This window comes from Prionailurus viverrinus, chromosome C1 (assembly GCF_022837055.1).
Source record: "Prionailurus viverrinus isolate Anna chromosome C1, UM_Priviv_1.0, whole genome shotgun sequence".
Lineage (NCBI taxonomy): Eukaryota > Metazoa > Chordata > Mammalia > Carnivora > Felidae > Prionailurus > Prionailurus viverrinus.
In genome coordinates this window covers 106,106,731-106,129,600 of record NC_062568.1, presented here as the reverse complement: position 1 = coordinate 106,129,600, position 22,870 = coordinate 106,106,731, and the positions used below count along the sequence as shown (strand labels likewise).

The window sequence follows — 22,870 nt, the reverse complement described above, 5'->3', positions numbered from 1 at the left end:
TACCCACAAAGGAAAACCCAGGACCAGAGGCTTCACTAGGGAATTCTACCAAATGTTTAAAAAATTAACACCAATCCTTCACAGACTTTTCCAAAAATAGAAGAGGAGGGAACACTCCCCTACTCATACTGTGAGGTCAAGGCCTTGATTCCAAAACTAAAGAAAGACATCACAAAAAAGAAAACTACAGACCAACATTTCTTATGAATATACACAAAAATCCTCAACTAAATATTAGCAAACCAAATCCAGCAACATACACAAAGATTATACACCATGACCAAGTGGGGCTTATTGCAGGATTGCAAGGTTGGAATAGCATATGAACATCAATGTAATACACTACATTAAGAGAATGAAGGACAAAGGTGATAAGATCTTTTAATCTTTCTGATATAGTAAAAGCATTTGACAAATAAAACATGCAAACAACAAGGAAGGGAGGAGAAATTCCTCAACATGATAAAGGGATTTATGAAAAACCCACAGCTAATATATTTAATGGTGAAAGACTGTAACTTTCAGCCTAAGATTAGGAACAAGACTTCTATTTAGCAGTGTACTGGATATTCTAGCCAGGGAAAATAGGGAGAAAAATGAATAAAAATCAATAATGGAAGGGAAGAAGTAAAACTATCTCTTTTTGCAGGTGACATCTGGTGGATAGAAAAGCTTAGGAAATCCCTTATGAAACTACTGGAAACAATGAACAAGTTCAGCAGGGTTGTAGGGTGCCAGAGGAATCTATGAACTTTAATTATATTTCTATACACCGTGAAAAATCTGAAAAGGGAATTGAGAAAACAACTCCACATACAATCACATCAAACATAATAAAATACGAATAAACTAAAGGAGTGTGAGACTTACATGCTTAAAACTACAAACATTGCTTGATGAAAGTAAAATCGAAATAAATGGAAAGACAGCCCACATTAATGAATCAGAAAACTCTTTTATAATCACACTTACCCCTTGCCCCAATCGTTCCCAATCCCTGGCAACCACTCATCTGTTTTCATTCTCTATAATTTTGTTATTTCAAGGATGTTTTATGAATGGAATCATCCAGTATATAATCTTTTAAGATGGGCTTTTCCCACTGGGCATAATGACCTTGAGATATGTCCAAGTTGTGTGTGTATCAACAGATCATTCCTGTTTATCTTGCCTCCTTGTGTAACTCTCGAATATTTTTAGAATTCCACTTTGATCTATCTATGGTATTTTGGGGGTGTACCTCTTTACATAGTTGTTTCTTTTTTTGTTTGTTTTTAGTGGTTACTCTAAAAAGTCATATTATTTGTAGCTTAGGCAGTTACTGGTGTTGACATTTTACTCTTCTGAGAAAGTATTACAGGTCCCTGAGGTTTTCTTCACTTTCTTCAGTCTCCCAACTGTGTTCAGTTTGGGTGGTTTCTATTCTGTGCTGGGGTTTCCCCATATGGCTGGTGGAAATAGGCATTATTCTTTGTGTTATGTGAGTGCCAAGCGCTATCCCCTGACCTGGAGCACACGCATGTCTCAGTCTAAGGCTTGAGGGGGATCCTCTGGAGATCTTTGGAGCTCTCTCTCTCTCCTTTCCAGTGCCAGTCCTGCAAAGTCTAGCTGTCCTGGTCCCCTGGGATTTCAGCTCTGTCTCTTTGACTAAGGGAGTCCATTCGTGTCCACTTGGCTTCCTTATCCACGGATCAAGGCCTGGAAATACTCGGAAGCACTGAAATACTGGAAGCACTGAGCTGGGACAGTCACAGGTTCACTCATTTGTTTCCTGTCTCTTGATCATTGTCCTTTGTTGCCTGATGTTCAGTGTCTTGAACACCTACGTTTTCTATATTTTGTCTGTTTCATATATTTTGTCTGGTTCCTGCTGCTTTATTGTGGCTGGGTACAGGTGTCTCAGTAATTACTTCTTGTTGGAAAGTAGTTTTCCTAAAGGTACATTATGTTAGTATATAATAGTTTTCTCACTTGATTTTAAAATGAATTAACAGCTGGTTAAGAAAATGTTTCATTTTCACTTCCAAGATGGTAAATATTGATAGATGCAGCCCACATAAATCAACTCTCTTCCGTGTCCTCAGTACTTTTTAGGAGTGTAAAAAGAAGACCAAGAAGTTTGAGAATTGCTTACCTAGAGGAGTTTATTTAATCCCCACAAATTTCTTTATGAAGGAGGTACTATTATTATCTGCTCTATTTTACAGATAAGCAGACTGAGGACCAGAGTAGGGAAGCACCTGCCTCGGTGACAGTAAGTGTGAGACTGGATGGTCCGTGCTCTTCAAACCAGCATGCCGCACTGCCCTGAACAGTGTGGGTTTTTCAACTCTTGTCATGTCTGAACTTCACAGAATAAAGGCCCAGCCCCTGGTCTCCCACGTGTGTCCACCTGCTTTTCACCGGGCATAATCCTTGGGCTCTGAGCCTGTTCATATTGCCAACTTGGGGTGTCCCCAGGAGAAAAAACACGTGTGGTGAGTCTCTGCTGTGCCCTCAGGCTTGGACTTCACACTAATGGACCGGAGCCTAATGGACAGATGTGCCAGTGGAATTGTGGCTTGTCTGGGTGGCGCTTGCTCGTCAGAGGCCCAGGGCCTCCCTTTGCACATGCACATTTGACGAACAACATCCACTCTGGTCAGAGTCGCTGTGCCTCGGGGCGGCCACATCTACCTCTCCTGCAGCGAGCCTTGGACTCTTGTGCAGCTACCAGAGTCTGCAATGTGTAACATGAGTTTGAGCACCAGGTGCCTTTGCAAAAAGATTCTGTTTTTAAAAGAATTCTTTCCATCGAGATTTCTTCACATTATGAATTCCCTAGGTGTAAATAAACTTTTTTGTTTGTACAAATTCAGTTCAGGACTGCATGTGGTGAGTAAAATGGCATCTGAGATGTTTTGATCAACAAGAGTGATAATGCATTCACATTCAGGCAGCTCACAAGCGTATGAAACTTACCAAGAATGCTTAAAACGATGTTCATCTAACAAATATTTACTGAGCAACTTCTCTGAGTAGAGCCCTGTTCTGGGTCTGGCGGAAAGAGCAGCGAACAAGGCAAGAGTCTGTCTTGGAGAGTTTACATTCTCCATAGCACATTTATAACACGGTGTATAGCATATTTATAACATGGACGCAGGTTATTTTAAACAACATGGCAATGCAGCATAACATCACAAATAGTTGAGTGCCTGCTGTCTATCTAGCCAGGCCTCTGTTGGGTGCCGTGTTGCACAAAGTAAATAGTTTCATGCTCGGGTATAAAATTTGACTGAAAAACAAAACCCGGTTATCCTCATGAAAGCTGGATCTACGAACTGTGCACATAGTGCCTGTGAATGCCAGCCTCTGACCCCCACATAGCACGAGTCCGAGGAGACCCTGGGACAGTGTGTACAGCACAGTGTGAAGGATGCCCCGGAGCTGTACAACTGGGCAGCTCTGATAAGTCCTGCACAGCGTGGACGTTTGCCATGAAGAAATGATATGAAATTTCAAGCACAAAAGGATCACAATTGTGCGCACAGTGACTGCGTGCAGATAAGACTGGAATCAGTATTGTTGGCACCCATCTTTGGGGGTGAAGCTCAAGGAAGTTTGCTTCTACTTCTGGGCATTTCCCAATACAATGAAAATTAAAAAAAAAAACTTGTAAAAAAATGCTTATTTATTTTTGAGAGAGAGAGACAGCGTGAGTGGAGGAGGGGCAGAGAGAGGGAGACAGAATCCGAAGCTCCAGGCTCCAGGCTCCGAGCTGTCAGCACAGAGCCCGATGAGGGGCTCGAACTCACAGACCGTGAGATCATGACCTGAGCCGAAGTCTGACGCTCAACCGACTGGGCCACCTCAGCGCCCCTACAATGAAATTTTTATAGCAAAAGATTAGAAAATAATTAAAATCATATAAATAATCCTGAGATTTCCCTCCTTTCAGGGAAAATAATAACTGGCAAGAAGGTGTCTCAGTAACTGTCCTTGGGTTATTCAAAGTAGTTGCGGGTTTTCTTTTCTCTGTGCCCTTGTAGGGCTTGGTTTTGGCGTGTGTAAGTGCTATAAACATCAGGCCTCCCTGGGGACTCATGAACTCAGGAGTTTAGTAAATGCTCATTTTAGCGTCTGCCAAATGGATGCCACCCTGGCAGCTGCCTCTTTTCTGGTCTCTGAATGTGGAGGGCAGCTGTGTCTCCTTTGTTCTGCTGGCCCGGCTCCTGGGCCTGCGGGGGGAATGGGCTTTCAGTGGCCCGCCCTGCAACCACCTCCCAAGGGAGGCCGGCCTTTCCTTCCTGGCTTCCTCCACCCTCTCCTGACCCCAAGGTGCCTGGGGCCCACCCTCCAGCTCAAGCGGAGCCTCTTGCCTAGGGAGAGGTGACGCTGGAATATCTGGGTACCCGTGGCGGCTGGACACTCCCAGCAGCTGCTGCCCAGTCCTTCTCCAAGTGGCTGTGCCAAGCGGGCTGGGCAGCTGCTTTTTCCGCCAGAGAAGGTGCTGGCAGCGCTCAGGGAAGGAAGCAGCAGAAGGAGGTGGAGTGGAGACTCAGCCCCCTGAGGTAGAGACACTGCATGGCGCCTGAGGGGTACTCTTTGCTTTTGAGATGTGTATGGGGCTTGGTCCCTGCCATTCCCTTTATATCCTTTAAGTGATCATGACAATGTTGCTAATGTTGGGGTGAAGGAACAGCCCCAGGGTGGTCTGCCTCCTGGTTTAGCCTCACACACCCTTATGTGGCATGCAGATGGTGAAAGCCTGCTCACCTTGGCTGGATGCTAGGCCTTCTGTGGATGAGACCAAGTGTGGACAGGTTGGGGTTGGGGATCATGGTGGTGCAGGCACAGCTGATTTTTATTCTAGACAGAGGTTGGAGATGGTTGGTGGGTTGGCTGTCCTAATGGGAAAGAGGAGGCAAAGAGAACCCCATGTGTAGAAGAGAGGTGTCCTTAGGAGCAGAGAGAGGCTGGTGCCCCTGCAGGTGAAAATCTCTGTGATCACAGTGCACAAGTGATTTCTTGTTGGACCACGCAGTGATGCTTTGTGGTGCAAACATGTGGCATTCCTGAATGCTGTTTGGGGTTGTGCAAGGCCACTCTTGTTCCAAGTCTGTGAGTTGCATCAAGCCTGCCCCAGAGCTAAGGTAAGAGAGAACTGGCATTTTCTTTTCAGAGTCCAAGGCCAGCCTGTCTTTGCAAAGGAGTTGTGAAGCTCCGTGGTCCTGTTATGCCCCTGGGTAATCCAGACCCTCAAGAAGGGTTCTGTGTTCTCCATAGGCTAAGACAACCTCTGAGTCTCTTTTGTTCTGCAAGCTCTAAAAGAATTGGTGGCTTATGATTCTGCCATAATGGTAATCAGACTTCTTTCACTGAGCTCTGCTTGGGCCAGGAAGAAGGAAGGTCATGTTGGGCTGGTCAGATGATGTGTATAATAGCAGATCACTGTCTGAAGGCATGCTCCCATTTTAAAATAGAAATATTTCATTGTTAAAGCAGCATATGATCTGCTTTCTGTGGGCGTATAGAGGCGGTTGTGCACCCACTACTCATTTTTGGCCAGGCTCCAGCTAGAGCCTCCAGCTTCTCCTCTGTGCCATCCAGGTGCTTCCCTGTCCTTCCCTGGGGATTGTCACAGGCCACTTCTGGAATACACTTTGGTTCCAGTTATACACTCCTGCTTGACGACAGCCCAGTTTAGCTATCCCCAGTGCCCCGAGGGGGAGATGCCTAAACCAGATTCGGGGGAGAGGCCCTTTGGGCAGAATGGTTAGGGTGCCTCATTTCACATGGGCCATCATTAAATAGGCATGACACAGGTCCTTTGTGCTGGGAAGGCACCCTGGCTCCTTCTGGGACCTGGGCCATGGTGAGAGACCCTGAGACTTCCTCGGGGCTGCAAGGCCCCACCATCATATGGGGGTGGGACTTTGAATCTAGATACAAGTTGAGACATTTTGGGATCCCCAGTTTCTCTCTGTCCTCATGCCACTAATTAGGCTGGTCTGGTCGGAGGAAGCCCAGCCCCTCCCTCGGCTCCATGAACCCTGAGCCCTACCTTAGCATCCCTGGGCACTGGGCTGGCTCAGGTGTAGCTGTCAGCTAGAGAGGGGCATGAGGGGGAAGCCCCCTGAGTCCCAGAGGGTGTTGTGTCTGTCCTTGCTTAGAAACCCCCACTGTTTAAAAAAAAATTTTTTTAACATTTATTTATTTTTAAGAAGAAGACAGAGCTTGGGGGGGAGGGGCAGAGAGAGAGAGGAAGACACAGAATCCAAAGCAGGCGCCAGGCTCTGAGCTGTCAGCATAGAGCCTGACGCAGGGCTTGAACTCACAGACCATGAGATCATGACCTGAGCCGAAGTCGGCCACTTAGCCGACTGAGCTGACTGAGCCACCCAGGCGCCCCAGAATCCCCCACTGTTCTAAGGGTGGAATCCAAACACTAATGTGGCCCTTGTGCTCTGGCCCCCTGGCCCCTCTCCCTTATTTCCCATGCCTTCTGCCTCTCTGTTCTCCAGAGACACCACCTTCTTTCTGACCTTGAGCTCCCGAGCCCATTCCCACCTCAGGGCCACTGCCCTGGCTGCCCCCCCCCCCCCCCCCCCGCCACTGGCTCTTTTCCTCATTCAGGTTTTAGCTCCAATGCCACTCCTCAGAAGCCTTCCTTATGCCTCCAACCTAAAGCAGCTCCTCATGTTGTTCTGTTCTTTGCAGCACTGTCCCTGCCTGAAGTCACGTTTATGTTTTATTTACTGTTTGCCCCCCACTGCATGTCCTCTTGTTCACTGCTCTACCCCCAGTGCCTGAATAGCATCATTACTCTGGGATGAATGGGTGTGAGTGAGTGAATATGTGAGTGACCACTGCCAGGCAACTGCAGCTCTTTCCTGCAAATCTGCATGAGGCTGGCACATGGCTCCTTGGAGCCTTCGTATCTTCAGCAGAGCTGACTGATGCCCACAGCTGCCACCAAGCTCCTTCCTGTTGAGCTTGCCCTTGGCCCCAGGATGAGGCATGCTACATGGTCCGGCGAGCAGCAGAGGGCTCTGGTTTGGGCACAGGCACATCTTCCTGTGCTCAGCAACCATGCTAAGGAGGCTTTCAGGCTTTCAGGTAGGCGTGGGATCCCCTTGGGGCAGGGAGCAGGTCCCTGTGGTGTTCTCCCTTCTACTTTTCATCCTTTTTGGTTCCTGTAGGACCCCAACATTCAATGAACCATCGAGTCAGGCAGTCCATTTCTGGAGCACAGCCCCTGGCACACCTGTTCCTCTGCATCAGCAATTGTGGAAAGCATTTCTCCTTAAACAGGCAGATGAACCAAGAAGTCATCCATACTTGATGCTTAATCAACCATCAAGTTACAGTAAAACACTATTTATTAGCTAGGACACCACTGCAAAAGAACTAACAAGTGCAAACTGCTCTGGTTTCAAGATACCAGCTGCTTAGGAATAGACGCCTTTATCAAGCTCATTTCTGCAGGTGTAACTCTGTGTGTCACTATCAACTCTCCCTTCTGAATTCCACTGTTTATTTGTGCGTTGCTACTTTGCACTGTCATTTCTAGATAGTCTTTATCTGTTGCCAAGCTAGAAGTGATAGGATGTTTGATGTTTGGTAGGGTTAATAGATCAGGCGGCTCGGCCCTGGCCTCACGGTGTGATATTTGGGTTGCTTCCAGTTATATGCTACACTCCACAGCCCAGCTGGAAATATGTGCCTGTAGGTAGAGTGAGTGAGGGTTTTTTTTGTTTATGTAATATTTTTCTCAGAATAGATTCCGCGAATGATTCTGTGTTACAGGGCCACTTTAAAGGGCTCTTCCCTATCTTGTCAGTAGTGCTTCATCATAGAAAGGAGTGCTCGGTTCTCCTCCCCACCTCCCCAACTCGGGCATTGGGTTTCTCCATTGTAAGGTACCTTTTGCTAGGTTAGGAGTTACTCACATGCTTGGGTTGAAATGGTTATTTCCCAGGGAGGGCACTGGTCTGGCATCTCAGTATGTAGACTTAGGCTCACGGGTTGAAGGGACGCCCCCCTCCACCTTGGGCTCCCCTGGGGTGGGACGACGTGCACTGGGGGGTCCCCAGGGCCCCCGGGAGGGAGTTGGTGCCCAGAAAGGTCTGTGTGAAGCACGGAAGCGTGAAGGTGACCCCTCTCTTGGACCTGGGGCCGCAGCAGGAGCTCGGGGCTTGGAGGCAGCGGGGAGGTGGTCCGAGCACCGTCCCTCGGTGTCCCCCAATCCCGGTCGGCCCGCCAGCGTTCGAGTTCTGGGGCGGCCGGGGACAGCGGAGCGGGAGCGCGGCAGGGGGGGGGGGCGTCCCGGCGGGGTTGGGGGGCTCCTTCGCGGTTATTATAACTTCACTCCCTTTAAAAGGAAAACTATGCCGGGAATCCGGGGAGGTGGCGAGCGAAGCCCGGGCGGGGGAGGACGTGACCCGCGCCCGCCGCAGGCCAGGCTCGGGTGTCCTCAGAGCAGGGGCCGCGCCGAGTGGCAGGGCCCACCCCTCCGCCCCCACTCCCCCCGCTTCCCACCACCCCCTCGCGGGCGGGGCGGACCCCACCCCTGCCCCCCCTCCCCACCTCGCGGTCTGGGCTGCGCGGCGGGCGGAGCCGCTCTTGGCCTTTTTTGGGCGTCTCCCCGCTCGGCTCCCGGGAGGGACCTGCGGGCGGGTGCTCGGCCGGCTGCGGAGGCGGCGGAGGGGGTCCCGAGGCGACCACGGGCTCAACGCGCGCGGCCACAATGACTGGAAGGTAACAGCCCTCCCCTCCCCCACGCCCTTGGGCGGAGGGCGCCACGCGCCAGGAGGGCGCCTGCCTGGGCGGGACTGCGGGACGGGACCCCCGCCCCGACCCCTGCGCCCCCCACCCGCCCCGGGGAGCCGGCCGATCCACCTGCCGCGCCTCCGGCCCGGCCCCTAGACCTCGGTTGGCTGCCGGGGTAGCGGTGTCCGTCGGGACCGGGGTGTCTGGCCCAGGTAGCGGCGCGCGTCAGGACCGGGGTGTCTGGCCGCAGCAGGTGAAGCTCCCTCCCGCTCCCCTCCCGCCTACCTTGCAAGATGGGCACAGGTTTCCCCTCTCTAGTGGAGAACCAGGGCTCAGAGCGGCCGGGCACCAACCCGAGGTCACAACCAAAGGGCAGGGCGTTAAAACCCAGACTGTGGCCTCTATCAGCTTCCCGGACCCCCAGCTATGTGATCCTGTGGAGGAGATCTTACCTCTGGGGCCCTTGTCTCCTCCTCTGTAAGCCCAAACGGTGAAAACGGTGACAATGTTAAAAATGATAACGGGTCTGTGTGGGGGTCTGGCTAAACTCTGCCCAAGCATAGGCTGCTCAGGGGTGGGGTGGGGACAAGGCACTCCCCTAGGCCTGGCCCAGGCTGGGCTCCCAGGCCCTGGTGCCATTTCACAGATGAGGTAACTGAGGCCCTAGAGGCTGAGTGACTTAGGAGGCCAGTCACATGTCCACTAGTGTCTGGCCAGTGTTGGCCTTTGCAGTCCTTTCTGGAACATGGCTGGGTATAAGTGCATGACTCAGACTGGGTGGGAGGGGATGGTCTCCGAGGCCCAGCAGCCCCTTTCCAGCCAAGCCCTGGCAGAACGATGTTCTTTGACTTGTGGTTTGTGGGCCGAGAAAACCCTGTGATTTTGCTAGGAAAAAGACTTGGGGAGAAGCCGTACCCAGGAATGGGGAACAGCTACGGAGGGTGGGGTGATGGCCCCAAATCTGGTGTGATGTGCAGAGTGGTCACCCAGCTGGTGGGGATACGCTGGCCCACAGTATTAGGGCAGCTAGGACACCCAAAATGGCAGATGTCTTGTTTCAGATGCACTTTGCTGCCCACTCCATCATGGCCTGAGTCTGTGGACACAGCCAGCCTTCCAGGGCTCACCCCTCCTCATGTGCTCTGGAGCCCCTGCTTTCCCTGCCCGCTTCCTGGCCCCCCACCTGTAAGCTTATGAGGACAAGATGGGACAGAGTGAAACAGGGACAACATCAGGAGCACAGACCAGCGTTGAGTGGGATATGTGCGAGGTGGCCTGGGCACAGCAAACACCCTAATAAGGCAGGGCCACACCCCTCCAGCTTTGGCAGCAGCTTTTATCCCGATACCCTGCAGGATCTGAGGCAGATCAGAGACAGAGGCACCTCTGTTCTCTTGGCAGGGCTCCTGTCGCCCCTGAGTCCCTTGAGCCTTCCAGGGAGGGGCTGCCCCCCAGCCCAAGGAAGCTTTGGGAGCAGGGCCAGCCCGCCCTGGCTTGCTGCAGGGGTCCGGCAGGTGCCCCCGAGCCTGAGAAATGCTGGTCATCAAATGAAACAGGGCCCAGAGTGAACTTTGGAAAACACTGGGTGGAGTTTTTCCTTGTAAAAGTAACTTTGCTCATCTCAGGGAGTTAGAAAAACCCCCAGAAACGTTAAAGATAATGGGAACAGAAAAAGAGAAAGAAAACACCCACAGTTCCACTCCTCAGAGATGCCCCTAGGAATATTTTGGTGGCTTGCTTCTTTTCTTGTGGGCTCTTTTCCTGCTCATTTGTTTTTTGCAGCTGTGAGCCGTCTGGGAGCAGAGTTTGCCTGCCACACGCAGTGCCCAGGCTGGGATTGGCTTGCGCCACCCCCCCCCCCCCCCCCCGCCCCATGCCGCTCACAGGCATGGGGCCAGGCCAGCTGAGGATGGGACATCCAACCCAGCCATTGGGGTGGGCGATGTTTTTCCCGTCCCAGAAGCTGTGGAGTTTTGCTTTCACTCTGTTGTGTGCCACCTTGACCTATGCATGCCCACTGCCCCCATGAGACCCCAGGGCAATGCCCACGCTGCATCCTGGTTCTCTGTACATCCACCTGTGCTACCTAGAACCAGGCTGACCTGGAAACAACCTTCTCCTCGTATACCTCACACACCCTGCCAACTGTATAAAGTGCCAGCTTGCCCCAGGACCAGAGTGAGCAAGGCCAGGGGGAGGGCAGGGGAGAGCCAGTGAAGTGGCCCAGAGTGTTGTACACGGCCGTACACTTTGGAAACACACCTGCGGGTGCTGTGGAGAGAAAGGGCTGCTGAGGAAGAGATTGGGAAGGAGGTCCGCCACAAGGGAGGCTTCTTGTCATTGGCAGCCTTGGGGGTGGAGAAGAGGAGGGGACTCAGGGGTCTGGGAGGTAGAATGGGAGGACCTGACTGAGAGGGTGGAATCCAGGACGATGCCCAGTGGTGGAGCAGGCGTGGGCCCCAAGCTAGTTTGGGCCATGAAGGATTGGAAGAGCTGTGACAAGTCCCTGAGGAAGTGCTGGGAGGAGGTTGGAGAGGAGGGTCTGAAGCCCCAGATTGGGTAAGGAGGGCCCGGGTGTGGTTGGGGGTGGGCAAGCTGTGGGATAAAAACTCAGCCCTGGTGGGGGCCCAAAGACTCTGGACCTTAAAAACACCCGAATCTTTGTCCCAGCCGGAGGGAACTTTGACATCAGCACTGGTCTACAGTGAGGATGTGAAGGCCCAGGCAGGTCACACCCCTGCTAAGGGTCCCAGCCTGTCACTGGCCCTCCTCCAAGTGCAGCCTGGGACTGGGCGCTCACAGCTGGTGAGGTCAGTGGCTTGGCCTGCTGTAGGGTGGAGTCCCACCCACCACACGACCCTAGTCTGCTGAGGCCACCAGGTGCCAGCTCCCGAGCTGGGCCTCTGTACAGTGCAGAGCAGGGCTGCTGGATCTGGGTCCCCACATCCACCAGCACCCTTGCCCTCCATGGTGCCCAGTCCCCACTTTCTTCAGGAGCATGCCCAGTGGCCCCCTTGGCGGAAGAGCCTGCCAGTGTGTAGCTAAGATGGCAGCCAGGGCCTGAGCACAGCACGTGGAGCTGTGGGAAGCAGATGATGAGTGCCACGCAGCTGGACCCTGAGACCCAGACCAGGCCAGGCTAGGTAGCACCCAAGACTCCTCAACTCCTCCCTTTCCCTGGACTTCTGGCATTGACTCCGACCCTGCCAGTGCGGTGCGGTGGGGGGGGTGGGGGGGGTGGGTGGGTCCGATTTTTAGCATGTCCATTTCCATGCTGAAAATACCCCCACCTTGGCTCACTTCAAACTACCAACATGATGTTAACTGGTTCCCAAAATTTCTGAAAATTCAGCAGTCAGCACTTGGGAGCTGCTACAAGATGGCCCGGGCATCCTACTGTGTAGAGGGGCCCGGCTTTGTAGGCACAGTGGCTGTCCCGCGCCTCTCCAGCTACACTGCTTCTCTCTGTTCCATCTGTCAGTGCAGAGTCATACTAAATGTTCCTTAGGTCTTCATTTCCAGGGAGGGTGGGCAGAGGGGGCACCCTAACTCTCCTCCTTGTTCTGTTTATTCAAATCTTCTAAATTCCTGACGGTGAATATTTACTCAATATGGCCTAATAAGATAAACATGTTAATGGGATACTTACCTGAGAGGACAGTGTTTCACTAATATGACGTGACCCAATGTATGTATGTAAGTAAAACCAACAATGTGTCCACACTGATGCCTGAGTTTCCAGTTAAGAAAATAAAAGCATTCAAAGTCCGATTTCATGTGGGGTAAGAAGGTTGGAAAACATCACTCATCTGATGCATACGAAGGACTTGGCCTCCCAGTGGGTCAAGGGAGGAGGTGGGGGAGGGAAGCTGGCTGTGGTGGAGAGGCTGTTTGCAGTGGTGTCTCTGGCTGCCCTGGGGATGGCTCTCACAGCTCAGCCACAAGGGGGTGACAGCCCTGCCTCACAACTTGATGGTGGCCTTGGCCTCTGTTGTTTCTCTAGTAAGCTATGTAGCTGCATTCTTCACTACACATGTGCTTTTTAAACATTAAAAAAAATAAATAAACATTAAAAAATGTTTATTTATTTTAGAGAGTGTATGAGCAGGAGAGGGGCAAAGAGAGAGAGAGAGAGAGGGAGAGAGAGAGAGGGAAAGAGAATCCCAAGCAGGCTCTGTGCTGACAGTGCAGAGCCCAATGTAGGGCTTGATCCCATGGACCATGAGATCATGACCTCGATCCCATGAGCCATGAGATAGATCATGACCTGAGCGGAAATCAAGAGTCAGATGCTTAACTGATTGAGACAACCAGGCACCCCTAAACATTTGAGATATAATTCACATACCATAAAATTCACTGTTTTAAGGTGTACGGTTTAGTGTGTTTTAGTGCATTCACCAGTTGTGCAACTATCACCACTAATTCTATAGAACATTTTCATCACCCCCCAAAAGAAACCCCATACCCATGTGCAGTCAGTCCCCATTCTGCCCTCCCCCAGCTCCTGGTAACAATTAATGTGCAGTCTGTCACTATAGATTTGGCTGTTCTGTGTATCTTCTATAAATACAACTCTACATTATATGGGCTTTTTTTTTTTTTTTTTTGACCTGGCTTCTTTCATTTAGCATAATATTTTCAAGGTTCATTTATGTTGTGGTATGAATCAGTACTTCATTCCTTTTTTGAGGGAGAGGTGCAAATAATATTCCATTGCATGGATTTACCGTATTTTGTCTATGTGTTCAGTTGTAGTGGGCATTTTAATTGTTTCCACTTTTTGGCTTTTATGAATAATGCTGCTGTGAATTTTTCTTTTTTTTTTTTAATTTTTTTTTTAACGTTTTATTTATTTTTGAGACAGGGAGAGACAGAGCATGAACAGGGGAGGGTCAGAGAGAGGGAGACACAGAATCCAAAACAGGCTCCAGGCTCCGAGCTGTCAGCACAGAGCCCGATGCGGGGCTCGAAGTCACAGACCGCGAGATCATGACCTGAGCTGAAGTCGGCCGCTCAACCGACCGAGCCACCCAGGCGCCCTGTGAATTTTTCTATCTATATTTTCTACTCACTTGAGCATATACTTAGGAGTGGAATTGCTGGTAATTTTATGTTAAACTTTTTGAGGAATTGCCAAGCTATTTTCAGAGTAACTGCATACTTTTACATTCCTACCATGAATGTGTGAGGGTTCTAATTTTCTCCACATCCTCACTAACACTTCTTGTTTGTTTTAGTGGGTGTAAAGTGGTATCACTTTTTTGACTTTCATTTTCCTAACAACCTGTCATGTTGAGCATCTTGTCATGTGCTTATTGACTGCTGGTACATCTTCTTTGGAGAAATGTTTGTTTGGTTTCAGTGCCCATTTTAAAATTGGGTTGTCTTTTTATTGTTGGATTTTAAGAGTTCTTTATGTATTCTGGATGTGAGACACTTACCAGCTATATGATTTGCAAAATATTTTCTCCTATTCTGTGGATTGTCTTTTAACTTTCTTGATAGTGTTTTTTGATGCACAAAAGTTTAAAATTGTGATGAAGTCCAATTTATCTATTTATTCTTTGATTGCTTGAGTTTTTGGTGTCATATCTAGGGAAGTGTTACCTAATCTAAGGTCATGGAGATTTATTCCTATGTTTTCTTCTACGAGTTTATACTTTTAACTCTGACATTTTGATTTTCAATCCATTGTGAGTCAATTTTTATATGTGGCCTGAGATAGGGGTTTGAAACCATTCTTTTGTATGTGGTGTCCAGTGGTCCTAGCATCATTTGTTGACAAAACTATTATTTTCTTTTTGAATTGTCATGGCAGCATTGTCAAAAATCAGTTGATCATGGATATATGGGATTATTTCTGGACTCTCAGTACTATTCCACTGATGTATATGTCTGTCCTTATGCTGGTACCAGACTGTTTAATTATTACTACTGTAACTCTGTAGTAAGTTTTGAAATTACAAAATGTTGGCCTGCTGACTTTGTTCTTTTTCAAATTATTTTGGTTATTCTGAGTTTCTTCAGTTCTTTATGAATTTTAGGATTGGCTTGCTCATTTCTGTAAAAAAGGCAGTTGGAATTTTTATAGGGTTTGTGTTGTATCTGTAGGTTAATTTGTTGGGGAACGTTTTTGTCATCTTAACAATAGCAAGTTTTCCAATCCCTGAACATGGGATGTCTTTCCATTTATTTAGGTCTTCTCTAGTTTCTTTCAACAATGTTTTATAGTTTTCATTGTATAAGTCTTATACTTTGTTGGTTAAATTTATTCCTAGGTATTTTATTCTTTATGATGCTAGTATAAATGGAATTGTTTTATTAATTTCATATTCATATTGCTTATTGCTAGTGGGTTTTGTATATTGGTTTTTTACCTGCAAAGTTGCTGAGTTCATTTACTAGCTGTAATAGTTTTCCTTGGGGTTTAGGGTTTTCTGTGTATAAGAGTATGTGGTAATCAAATAGAGAGTTTTACTTCTTTTCCAATCTGGATACATTTTCTCTCCTTTTATTGCTAATTGTCCTTGCTAGAACCTCTACTGCAGTGTTGAAAAGAAATGTCGAGGCTGGACATCCTTATCTTATTCCTGATCTTAGAGGGAAAGTTCTCAGTCTCTTACCATTAAGTATGATGTTAGCTCTGGGTTTTTATCAGGTTGAAGAAATACCCTTCTAATCCTAGTTTGTTGAGAGGTGTTTTTTGTTTTTTAATCATGAAAAACATGGATTTTGCCAAGTGCATTTTCAGCATTCATATGATGTATTACATTGATTTTGGATGTTAAACCAACTTTATATCCTGGAATAAATCCCATTTGGTTATGATATGTAGTACTTTTTATATGGTGCTAGATTCAGTTTTGTTCAGGATGTTTGCATCTCTATTCATAAGTGATATTCATCTGTAGTTTTCTTGTGATATATTTTTCTGATTCAGGGTAATGCTGACTTCACTGAATGAGTAGAGAAGTGTTCCCTCCTGGTAGATTTTTTGAGAAGATTTTGTGAAGGGTTGGTGTTAATGCTACTTAAACACTGGGTAAAATTCACCAATAAAACCATCTGGTCCTGGGTTCGTCTTTGTAGGAAGATGTTGATTACAAATCCAGTCTCTTTACTTGTTGTTGGCCTATTTGGATCTTACACTGCTTGTTGATTCAGTTTTGGTAGTTTGTATCTCTCTAGGTATTTGTCTATTTCTGCTAGGTTATTCAATTTGCTGTAATTTAGTTTGCATACAATTGTTCACAGCATTTTCCTTATAGTCCTTTAAGTTTCTCTAACTTTGGTCCCTTCTTTCATTCCTGATTTTAGTCTTTTGGGTGTTCTCTTGTTTTCTTGGTCAGTCTAGATAAAGGTTTATTAGTTTTGATCTTCTCAACAAACCATTTTTGGTTTTGTTGCTTTTCTCTATTTTTCCTAATCTCTATTTCATTTATTTCTTCTCTAATCTTTATTATTTCCTCTCTAATGCTTGCTTTGAATTTAGTTTATTCTTCTGTTTCTGATTTCTATAAAGCTATTTTATACTATACAAGTATTTAAATTATTATACAACTAATTTTTTTAAGTAGGTTCCATGCCCAGCATCAGCCTTGAACTCAAGACACCAACATCAAGAGTCATATGCTGTATTGACTGAGCCAGCCAAGTGCCCCTATTACACAAGTATAAATAACTACAGTGAAAACTATTCAACTGTGTACAACTATAAATTTTCCTTGAGCACTGCTTGAGCTACATCCCATAAATTTTGGTGTGTTGTGTTTTCATTTCATTCATCTCAATCTTTTCCTAATTCCCTTGTTTTCTTCTTTGACTCAGTGATTCTTTAGGAGTGTGTTGTTTAATTTCCACATATTTGTAAATTTCCTAAATTTCTTTCTATTATTGATTTGTGGTTTTATTCTATTGTGATCTGAGAATATGCTTTTCCCCCCTAATGTTTGTTTATTTTTGAGAGAGAGAGAGAGAGAGAGAGAGAGAGCAAGAGAGTGCATGAGCAAGGGAGGGTCAGAGAGAGAGGGAGACACAGAATTCGATGTGGGCTCCAGGCTCTGAGCTATCAGCACAGAGGCTGATGTGGGGCTTGAACCCATGAACCATGAGATCATGACCTGACCAGAAGTCAAGAGTCAGATGCTTAACTGACTGAGCCACCCAGGCACCTCTGGATTGACTCTTTTATCACTATACAAGGTCCTTTTTTGTTCTTATAACAATTTTTGTCTTAAAGTCTGTTTGGTCTGATGTTAGCTTCTAGCTGTCTGATGTTAGCTTCCCTTTTAGTTGCTATTCGCATGGTATATCTTTTCCATGCTTTTACTTTCAAACTATTTGTTTTTGTCTAAAGTGAATTTCTTGTAGAAATCATATAAGCAGATTTTTTAAATGCATTTACTGACTTCTGACTTTTAATTGAAGAGTTTAATCCATTTACCTTTAATGTAATTATTTTACATTTACAATTTACTAATTATTTATGTATCTTATGTCTGTTTTGTTTCTTAGTTCCTACACTCTTGCCTTCTTTTGTGTTAAATTATTTCATTATGCTGTTGTCTTTAAATCAGAGGGGAAAAATAGGTTTACAAACAAAAAATACATTTATATTGTCTTTTATTTTTATCTATATAGTTACTTTTACTATATCAAGGTTAAATATACTTTGCTGCTTTTTATTTCTTCATGTGGATTCGGATTATTGTCTGATGTCTTTTAATTTCATCCTGGAGGACTCTTTTAGTGTTTCTTTTCAACTATGTAATTTCTATTTGGTCCTATTTTATATATTTTCTACATCATTATTGATATTCTCCATTTGGTGAGATATCATTCTCATACTTTCCTTCAGTTTTTTTAGACATGGTTTTCTTTTGTCTTTTGGACATAATTAAAATAACTGATTTAAAGTCCATCTAATAAGTGTAATATTTGGGCTTCCTCATGGAGGGTTTATATTGATTGCTTTTTTTTTCTGTGTAAGGGTAATACTTTTTTGTTTCTTTGTATGTCTCATAATTTTTTTGCTGAGAACTGGACATTTCAAATAATATGTGGCAATTCTGAGATCAAATTCCCCCTCACTCCCCAGAGTATGTTGTTGCTACTTGTTTGTTTGTTTAGTGACTTTTCAGAAATAATTCTGTAAAGTCTATATTTCTGTCATTTGCGACTGCTTAAGTCTCTGCTTGATTAGTTTAATGGCCAGCTAATGATTGGACAACCATTTCCTTGAATGTCTGTCACCAATAAGGGACTCTGCTGAGGGCACTAAGTGTATGTTGCAGCACACCTTAAGCATTCAACCCTGCAGTTTACAGCTCTGCCTTAGCCTTTACTTCCTGATTACACAGAGCCTGAGGGTCAATCAGAAGCGAGAGGTTAGGATCTTCTTGGGTCTTCTCTGAGCATGCGCATAGTCCTGGGCTTTGTGTGGCCTTCTAGATTCCTAGGACTATTTTGGTTCTTTTCAAAGCCCCTAAGGACATGTCATTCCTTAATTTTTTCCTTAAAATTTTTTTTTATGTTTATTTATTTTTGAGGTTGGGGGAGGGGCAGAGAGAGAGGGAGACACAATCTGAAGCAGGCTCCAGGCTCTGAGTTGTCAGCACAGAGCCCAATGCAGGGCTTGAATCCATGAACTGTGAGATCATGACCTGAGCTGAAGTTGGATGCTTAACCAACTGAGCCACCCAGGCTCCCCTTTAGTTTTTTCTTTTAAGCTTTTTGATTAGTCTATTGTTGCTTCCACTATTATCCATTGCCTATGGCAATGACAGCTATGATACCATAGGCAGTTACAACAGTAATACATTTGAAAAATACTCCCCAAGAGAGGCTTTTAGCAGTGGGTATGTGTGAGTGAGGTCACATAAAGACAAAACTTTCAAATGGAGTCTTCCAGGGAATGAAGGTTTGAAGGAGCTTCAGTCCTGTCTGCTGCATAATTACTGGGAACGTGGGCTGTTATTTTTTAAGGCAGCAATAGAATTAGGATGTAGGGGTCAGAGGCTAGGATAAGTGAAAATATCACAAAGCTCACTGTTCCTACCAAGATTCAACTGTTTTTCTTTTCTTTCTTTTTTTAATGTTTATTTTTTGAGAGAGAGGGAGAGAGGGTGTGAGCAGGGGAGGGGCAGAGAGAGAGGGAGACACAGAATCTGAAGCAGGCTCCAGGCTGTGAGCTGTCAGCACAGAGCCTGATGCGGGGCTGGAACCCATGGCGCATTAGATCACGACATGGGCTGAAGTCAGACGTTTAACTGACTGAGCCACCCAGGAGTCCCCAGCTGCTTTTCTTGATGAGGTACCCTGGGTTACTGCAAACCTTTGGTTAATTTACAGAGTTCTGAAAAAGTGGATTCTAACAGTTTTTGCTAGTTTTCATTGCTTTTATGGAGGGATAACATTTTAAAGGCTCTTACTCTGCCATTTATGCTGACATCATTCTTACTATGTCTTTGCAACTTTGTCCTCTAGAGCCAGAGTGCTGGCTGGAGACACAGCATGGCTCCGACGCCTTGTTCTGCAAGACAGGTTGCAGAACTGGGGGTGGGGTGGGGGCACAAGGCTGTGCACAGATTTGGGATTTGGGTTCAATCAGACTCTAATTTCCTTTCTCAATTTCTAGCCCCTGGTACTTCCTTTTACAGTAAATATTTGTTGAATTGATCGGTGCTTGGTCACCTTGGACTTGAACTTTATTTACAAATTGTGATGTACAAAATGCTTGTGGCTATAGCCACCTTCCCAGGTCTATCTGCAATTGTGGAAACCATAAATAAATAATCCCTCCTTAAATGGAACTCTGACTCTGGGTAAGTTCTGGGTTCCAGAGTTGAGGATTTCCCCATGGGAGGGGCTGAGTAGGACTGGTACAAGGTACCTAGGCCCTTGGGCATTGACTTAAAGGTGCTACAACAAAACTTTCTAATTAAAGATTTCCTAAGCATTCAGCTATCTCCATCAGAGAAGAGAGTGGGAGGTGATCTTTGTACCTGTTGGCTTCTCCAAGCTCAGCCTCTCTCTATGCCCTTTTGCCTCTGTGGCCACCTTTAAAAACATATTTGTTGAATTGATCAGGGCTTGGTACTTTTGGAATTGACCTGCATTGACAAGTTATATTGCGCACAACGCCTGTAGTTATCTGGCTGTGTTTTAGAGCTGCCCCCCAGGGTGGTTAATGAATTTGGATTTGCTAGATGAGATATGCTTCTCGGTATGTGGGCCTGGCATCTGAGTGCCATGGATCCCCTCCAAAGTTTTCCCTCCACCCCAGTGTTGGAGGACCAGTACCCTGCCCTGCTGTTCAGAATGATAGCTACTGTTTTTTGGGAAGGTGGAGGACAATGCTGCTTGTGCTTTCTGACCTTACTTAGAAAGGTGTTTCAGGGAAATGGAATCGGTGTTAAAGATCTCCAGGAGTGCTATGGATCCTTATTTTACTGCTGACCATAGTGCCTGCTCCACTAACAGCAGCCACAGTTCTGCCGCTGACCTTGGGTGTTTGCACTTGGATCACAATAACCCTGCTGATCTCCTTAGGTAAAAAAGCATGGAAATAGTGCCTTCCTACCGGTCTTCTATCAGATTCTGCTGCTTCTGTTTTCCCTAGCAAGTTAGGGGATAACCTTTTCACTGAGCTTTCACAGCATGGACCTCTTTTGGGTGCTTGGCTATTTGTTGGTCAGATCCAGGGGACTGAGGCTGCCCTGATCTGGGTCTCCAGGCGGCATTTGTGGCACAGGGTCTCAGGGAAGGAAACAAGGTCGAATGTGGGCATGTATGGGGCTTCCTCCAGGATTCCTAAGCCAGATCAGTCCCATATTGCCTTCCGGAGCTAAGGGGCCATCGTCAGGACGTCAGGGGGCTTGGGGTTCCCTCTCAGGCTCCCAGCAGCCTGGGACCTCCAGGCACCCTGCCTTCCCACCATGGACCTCACCTTAGTGCTGTCTGGGACCTTCCCAGCGAGTCCCCTCCCCAGTCTGGACCCAGCCCTGCCACCTCAGCTTTCACTGTGCTGCCCCCGCTGCACGAACAATATCCTTTCTATTTGGACTTGACTCTGCTGCCCTTTGGAGATCGCAGTGTGTAACGTGAGCTCCTGTCCAGAGGGGGTGGGGGGAGAGGCGCCCCCTGCACGCTGGCCTGTCCCATCGCGGTCGCCGTGTCTGGCCTGCCGCTGCCGCCACTGCCACTGCCCCCCGCCCCCGAGGCCGGGGTGGTCTCCGGGCCGTCGGAGCAGGGCCGCCCCAAGACGGGAGCAGAAGGAGGAGGCCCGCGCCATGGCAGCCCGGCTGGGCGCGCTCGCCGCGTCGGGGCTCTACCGGCGGCGCCAACACCGGCAGAGCCCGCCGCCCGCTGCGCTCGGGTAGGTGGCCCGGGCCGGGGCGGGGTTGGCGGGGACAATGGCCGGAAAGCTGCCGCTGCCGGCCTTTCCCCGACACCCGCTTGGCCCTTCCGACGGCAAGAGCCCGGCAGTCCAGGGCGTGGGGACAGCGCCTGCGTTGGCGATAAGATTGGGGGGAGGGCGCATCTGTGATCAACAAGCCTGGGCGGGACGCTGAGAATGGGGTGTTGAATTGTCCTGCGGAGCTCCCATGACTGCTTTCAGACTAGGGTCGTTTTGTTGCTACTTTGTAGATGAATGAACGGAGTGGTCAAGGAACCTGCTGGACTTCACCCACCCAAATGGCTAAGCTGTGATTTGCAGCCAGTTTGGACCGACTCTAAAACCTGAGCTGCTGTCTCTCATGGAGAATTGCCAGTGTAGACAATGAAAGCCTCCTTTTGGGCAGGGAGGGCAGCCTGTGGCGCTCAGGGTGGACCCTCAGGGCATCTCAGAGGATGAGTTAACCTGGGGTGGGGAGGGTCTGAGGGGGCACGTAGATGGTGGTGGAACCACTAGTGTGGGTGTCAGGGGCTGGGGGCTGAGCCCCAGGGACCATCCGGGTGGAGACTTCTAGTAGAAAGTTGGGGAGAGAGTGATGAGGACTGTGAACTTGGGGTATTGGCAGGAAAGTGGCAGGTGCGAGCCTTAGAGGAAGAGGTGGGGGAGGAACAGTGGGAGAGGACCCTGAGGTTGGGAGAAGGGGGTGGGGAGTGAGGGAAGAGACAGAGAGCAGCAGTCACAGAGGTAGGGATATCTGAGGACCCAGGAAAGGAAGGACGTCCAGGGGCTAATGTTACATGGATTGCTCTGAGCTCACTGCATTCCCATAGTCCGGGCAGCCCTCCTGAGGGGTAATTAGGACTGAGCCACCAAAGACGTCTGGCCTCTCGGAGGAGTGGCAGGGAGGGGGTCCAGGCAGTGCCGGGGGCACCATCCACTCGAGCTTCAGACATCATGTTGCAGTGGGATCCCCCTTCTCTCCCTGCACCTGGAGAAGGGCCTGGGCACAGAACAGGTGCTCAGTAAGGATCTGTTGGATGAAGGGGGTGGGGGTGGGGGGGAAGGATACCACTAGCTGCCGATGACGGAGCAGTTATGGGCTGTGCTGCAAGTGTCACCTCACTTGGCCCTCCCAACCTCCCCCGGAGGTTGCTGTTGCTAGCCCATTTTACAGATGCGGAAGCCCAGGCTCAGAGAGCACTTTACTGCGGACCACGTAGCCAGGGAGCACCTGAGCAGGGATTGCAGCCTGGTCTGCCTGGCTGTAGAACACACACTTAGGCTGACGTGGCCTCAGTAATACTGACTCATTCTCCTCCCAGCCCCTGCCTGTTCCCAGGCTCTCACTGTCTTTCTAGGCTCAGATGGGTGGGAGGCTGGAGTGGGGCAAAGTCTAGGGTTGTTAAAAAACCAGAGTTTTGAACGGCTGTGCCTAGATAATGCCACCAGGAGCTGAGGGGACAGGAGAGAACATGGTCTAATCCTGTGTGACCCTCAGAAGGTTACTGACCCTCTCTGTACTTCAGTTACCTTATCTGGAACCAGCAACCTCTCCTCACAGGAAGCTGGCACAGAGAGGGCTCCCCCCACCCCACCCCAGGCTAATAGTCATTGTAAGTCTCAGTGATATCTTGTCACTCAGTGACATCTTGCACAGGCCCACAAATTGACTTGTGTTGGGCTGTCAAGATTGAGAAAGTTTTGGGGGTGCTGGGAAGG

The 22,870-nt window shown here is 48.1% G+C and overlaps 1 protein-coding gene across 4 annotated transcripts in view; it reads left to right on the top strand.

The window, feature by feature from the left end:
- Positions 1-4,468: 4,468 nt before the first annotated feature.
- The window catches only part of LIMS2 (LIM zinc finger domain containing 2), a 41,141-nt gene continuing 22,739 nt past the window's right edge, over positions 4,469-22,870 (top strand). The window contains exon 1 of one of the 4 annotated variants that reach the window (XM_047872843.1): positions 4,469-4,550. Coding sequence is in view for 2 of the 4 variants with exons in the window: in XM_047872840.1 (XP_047728796.1) it covers positions 21,045-21,130 (86 nt within the window). In the remaining 2 variants the exon portion in view is untranslated. Of the gene's footprint in view, positions 4,551-8,409; positions 8,740-21,035; positions 21,131-22,870 lie in introns of those variants that run through there. The other 3 variants (XM_047872841.1, XM_047872842.1, XM_047872840.1) reach the window with 3 other exon arrangements.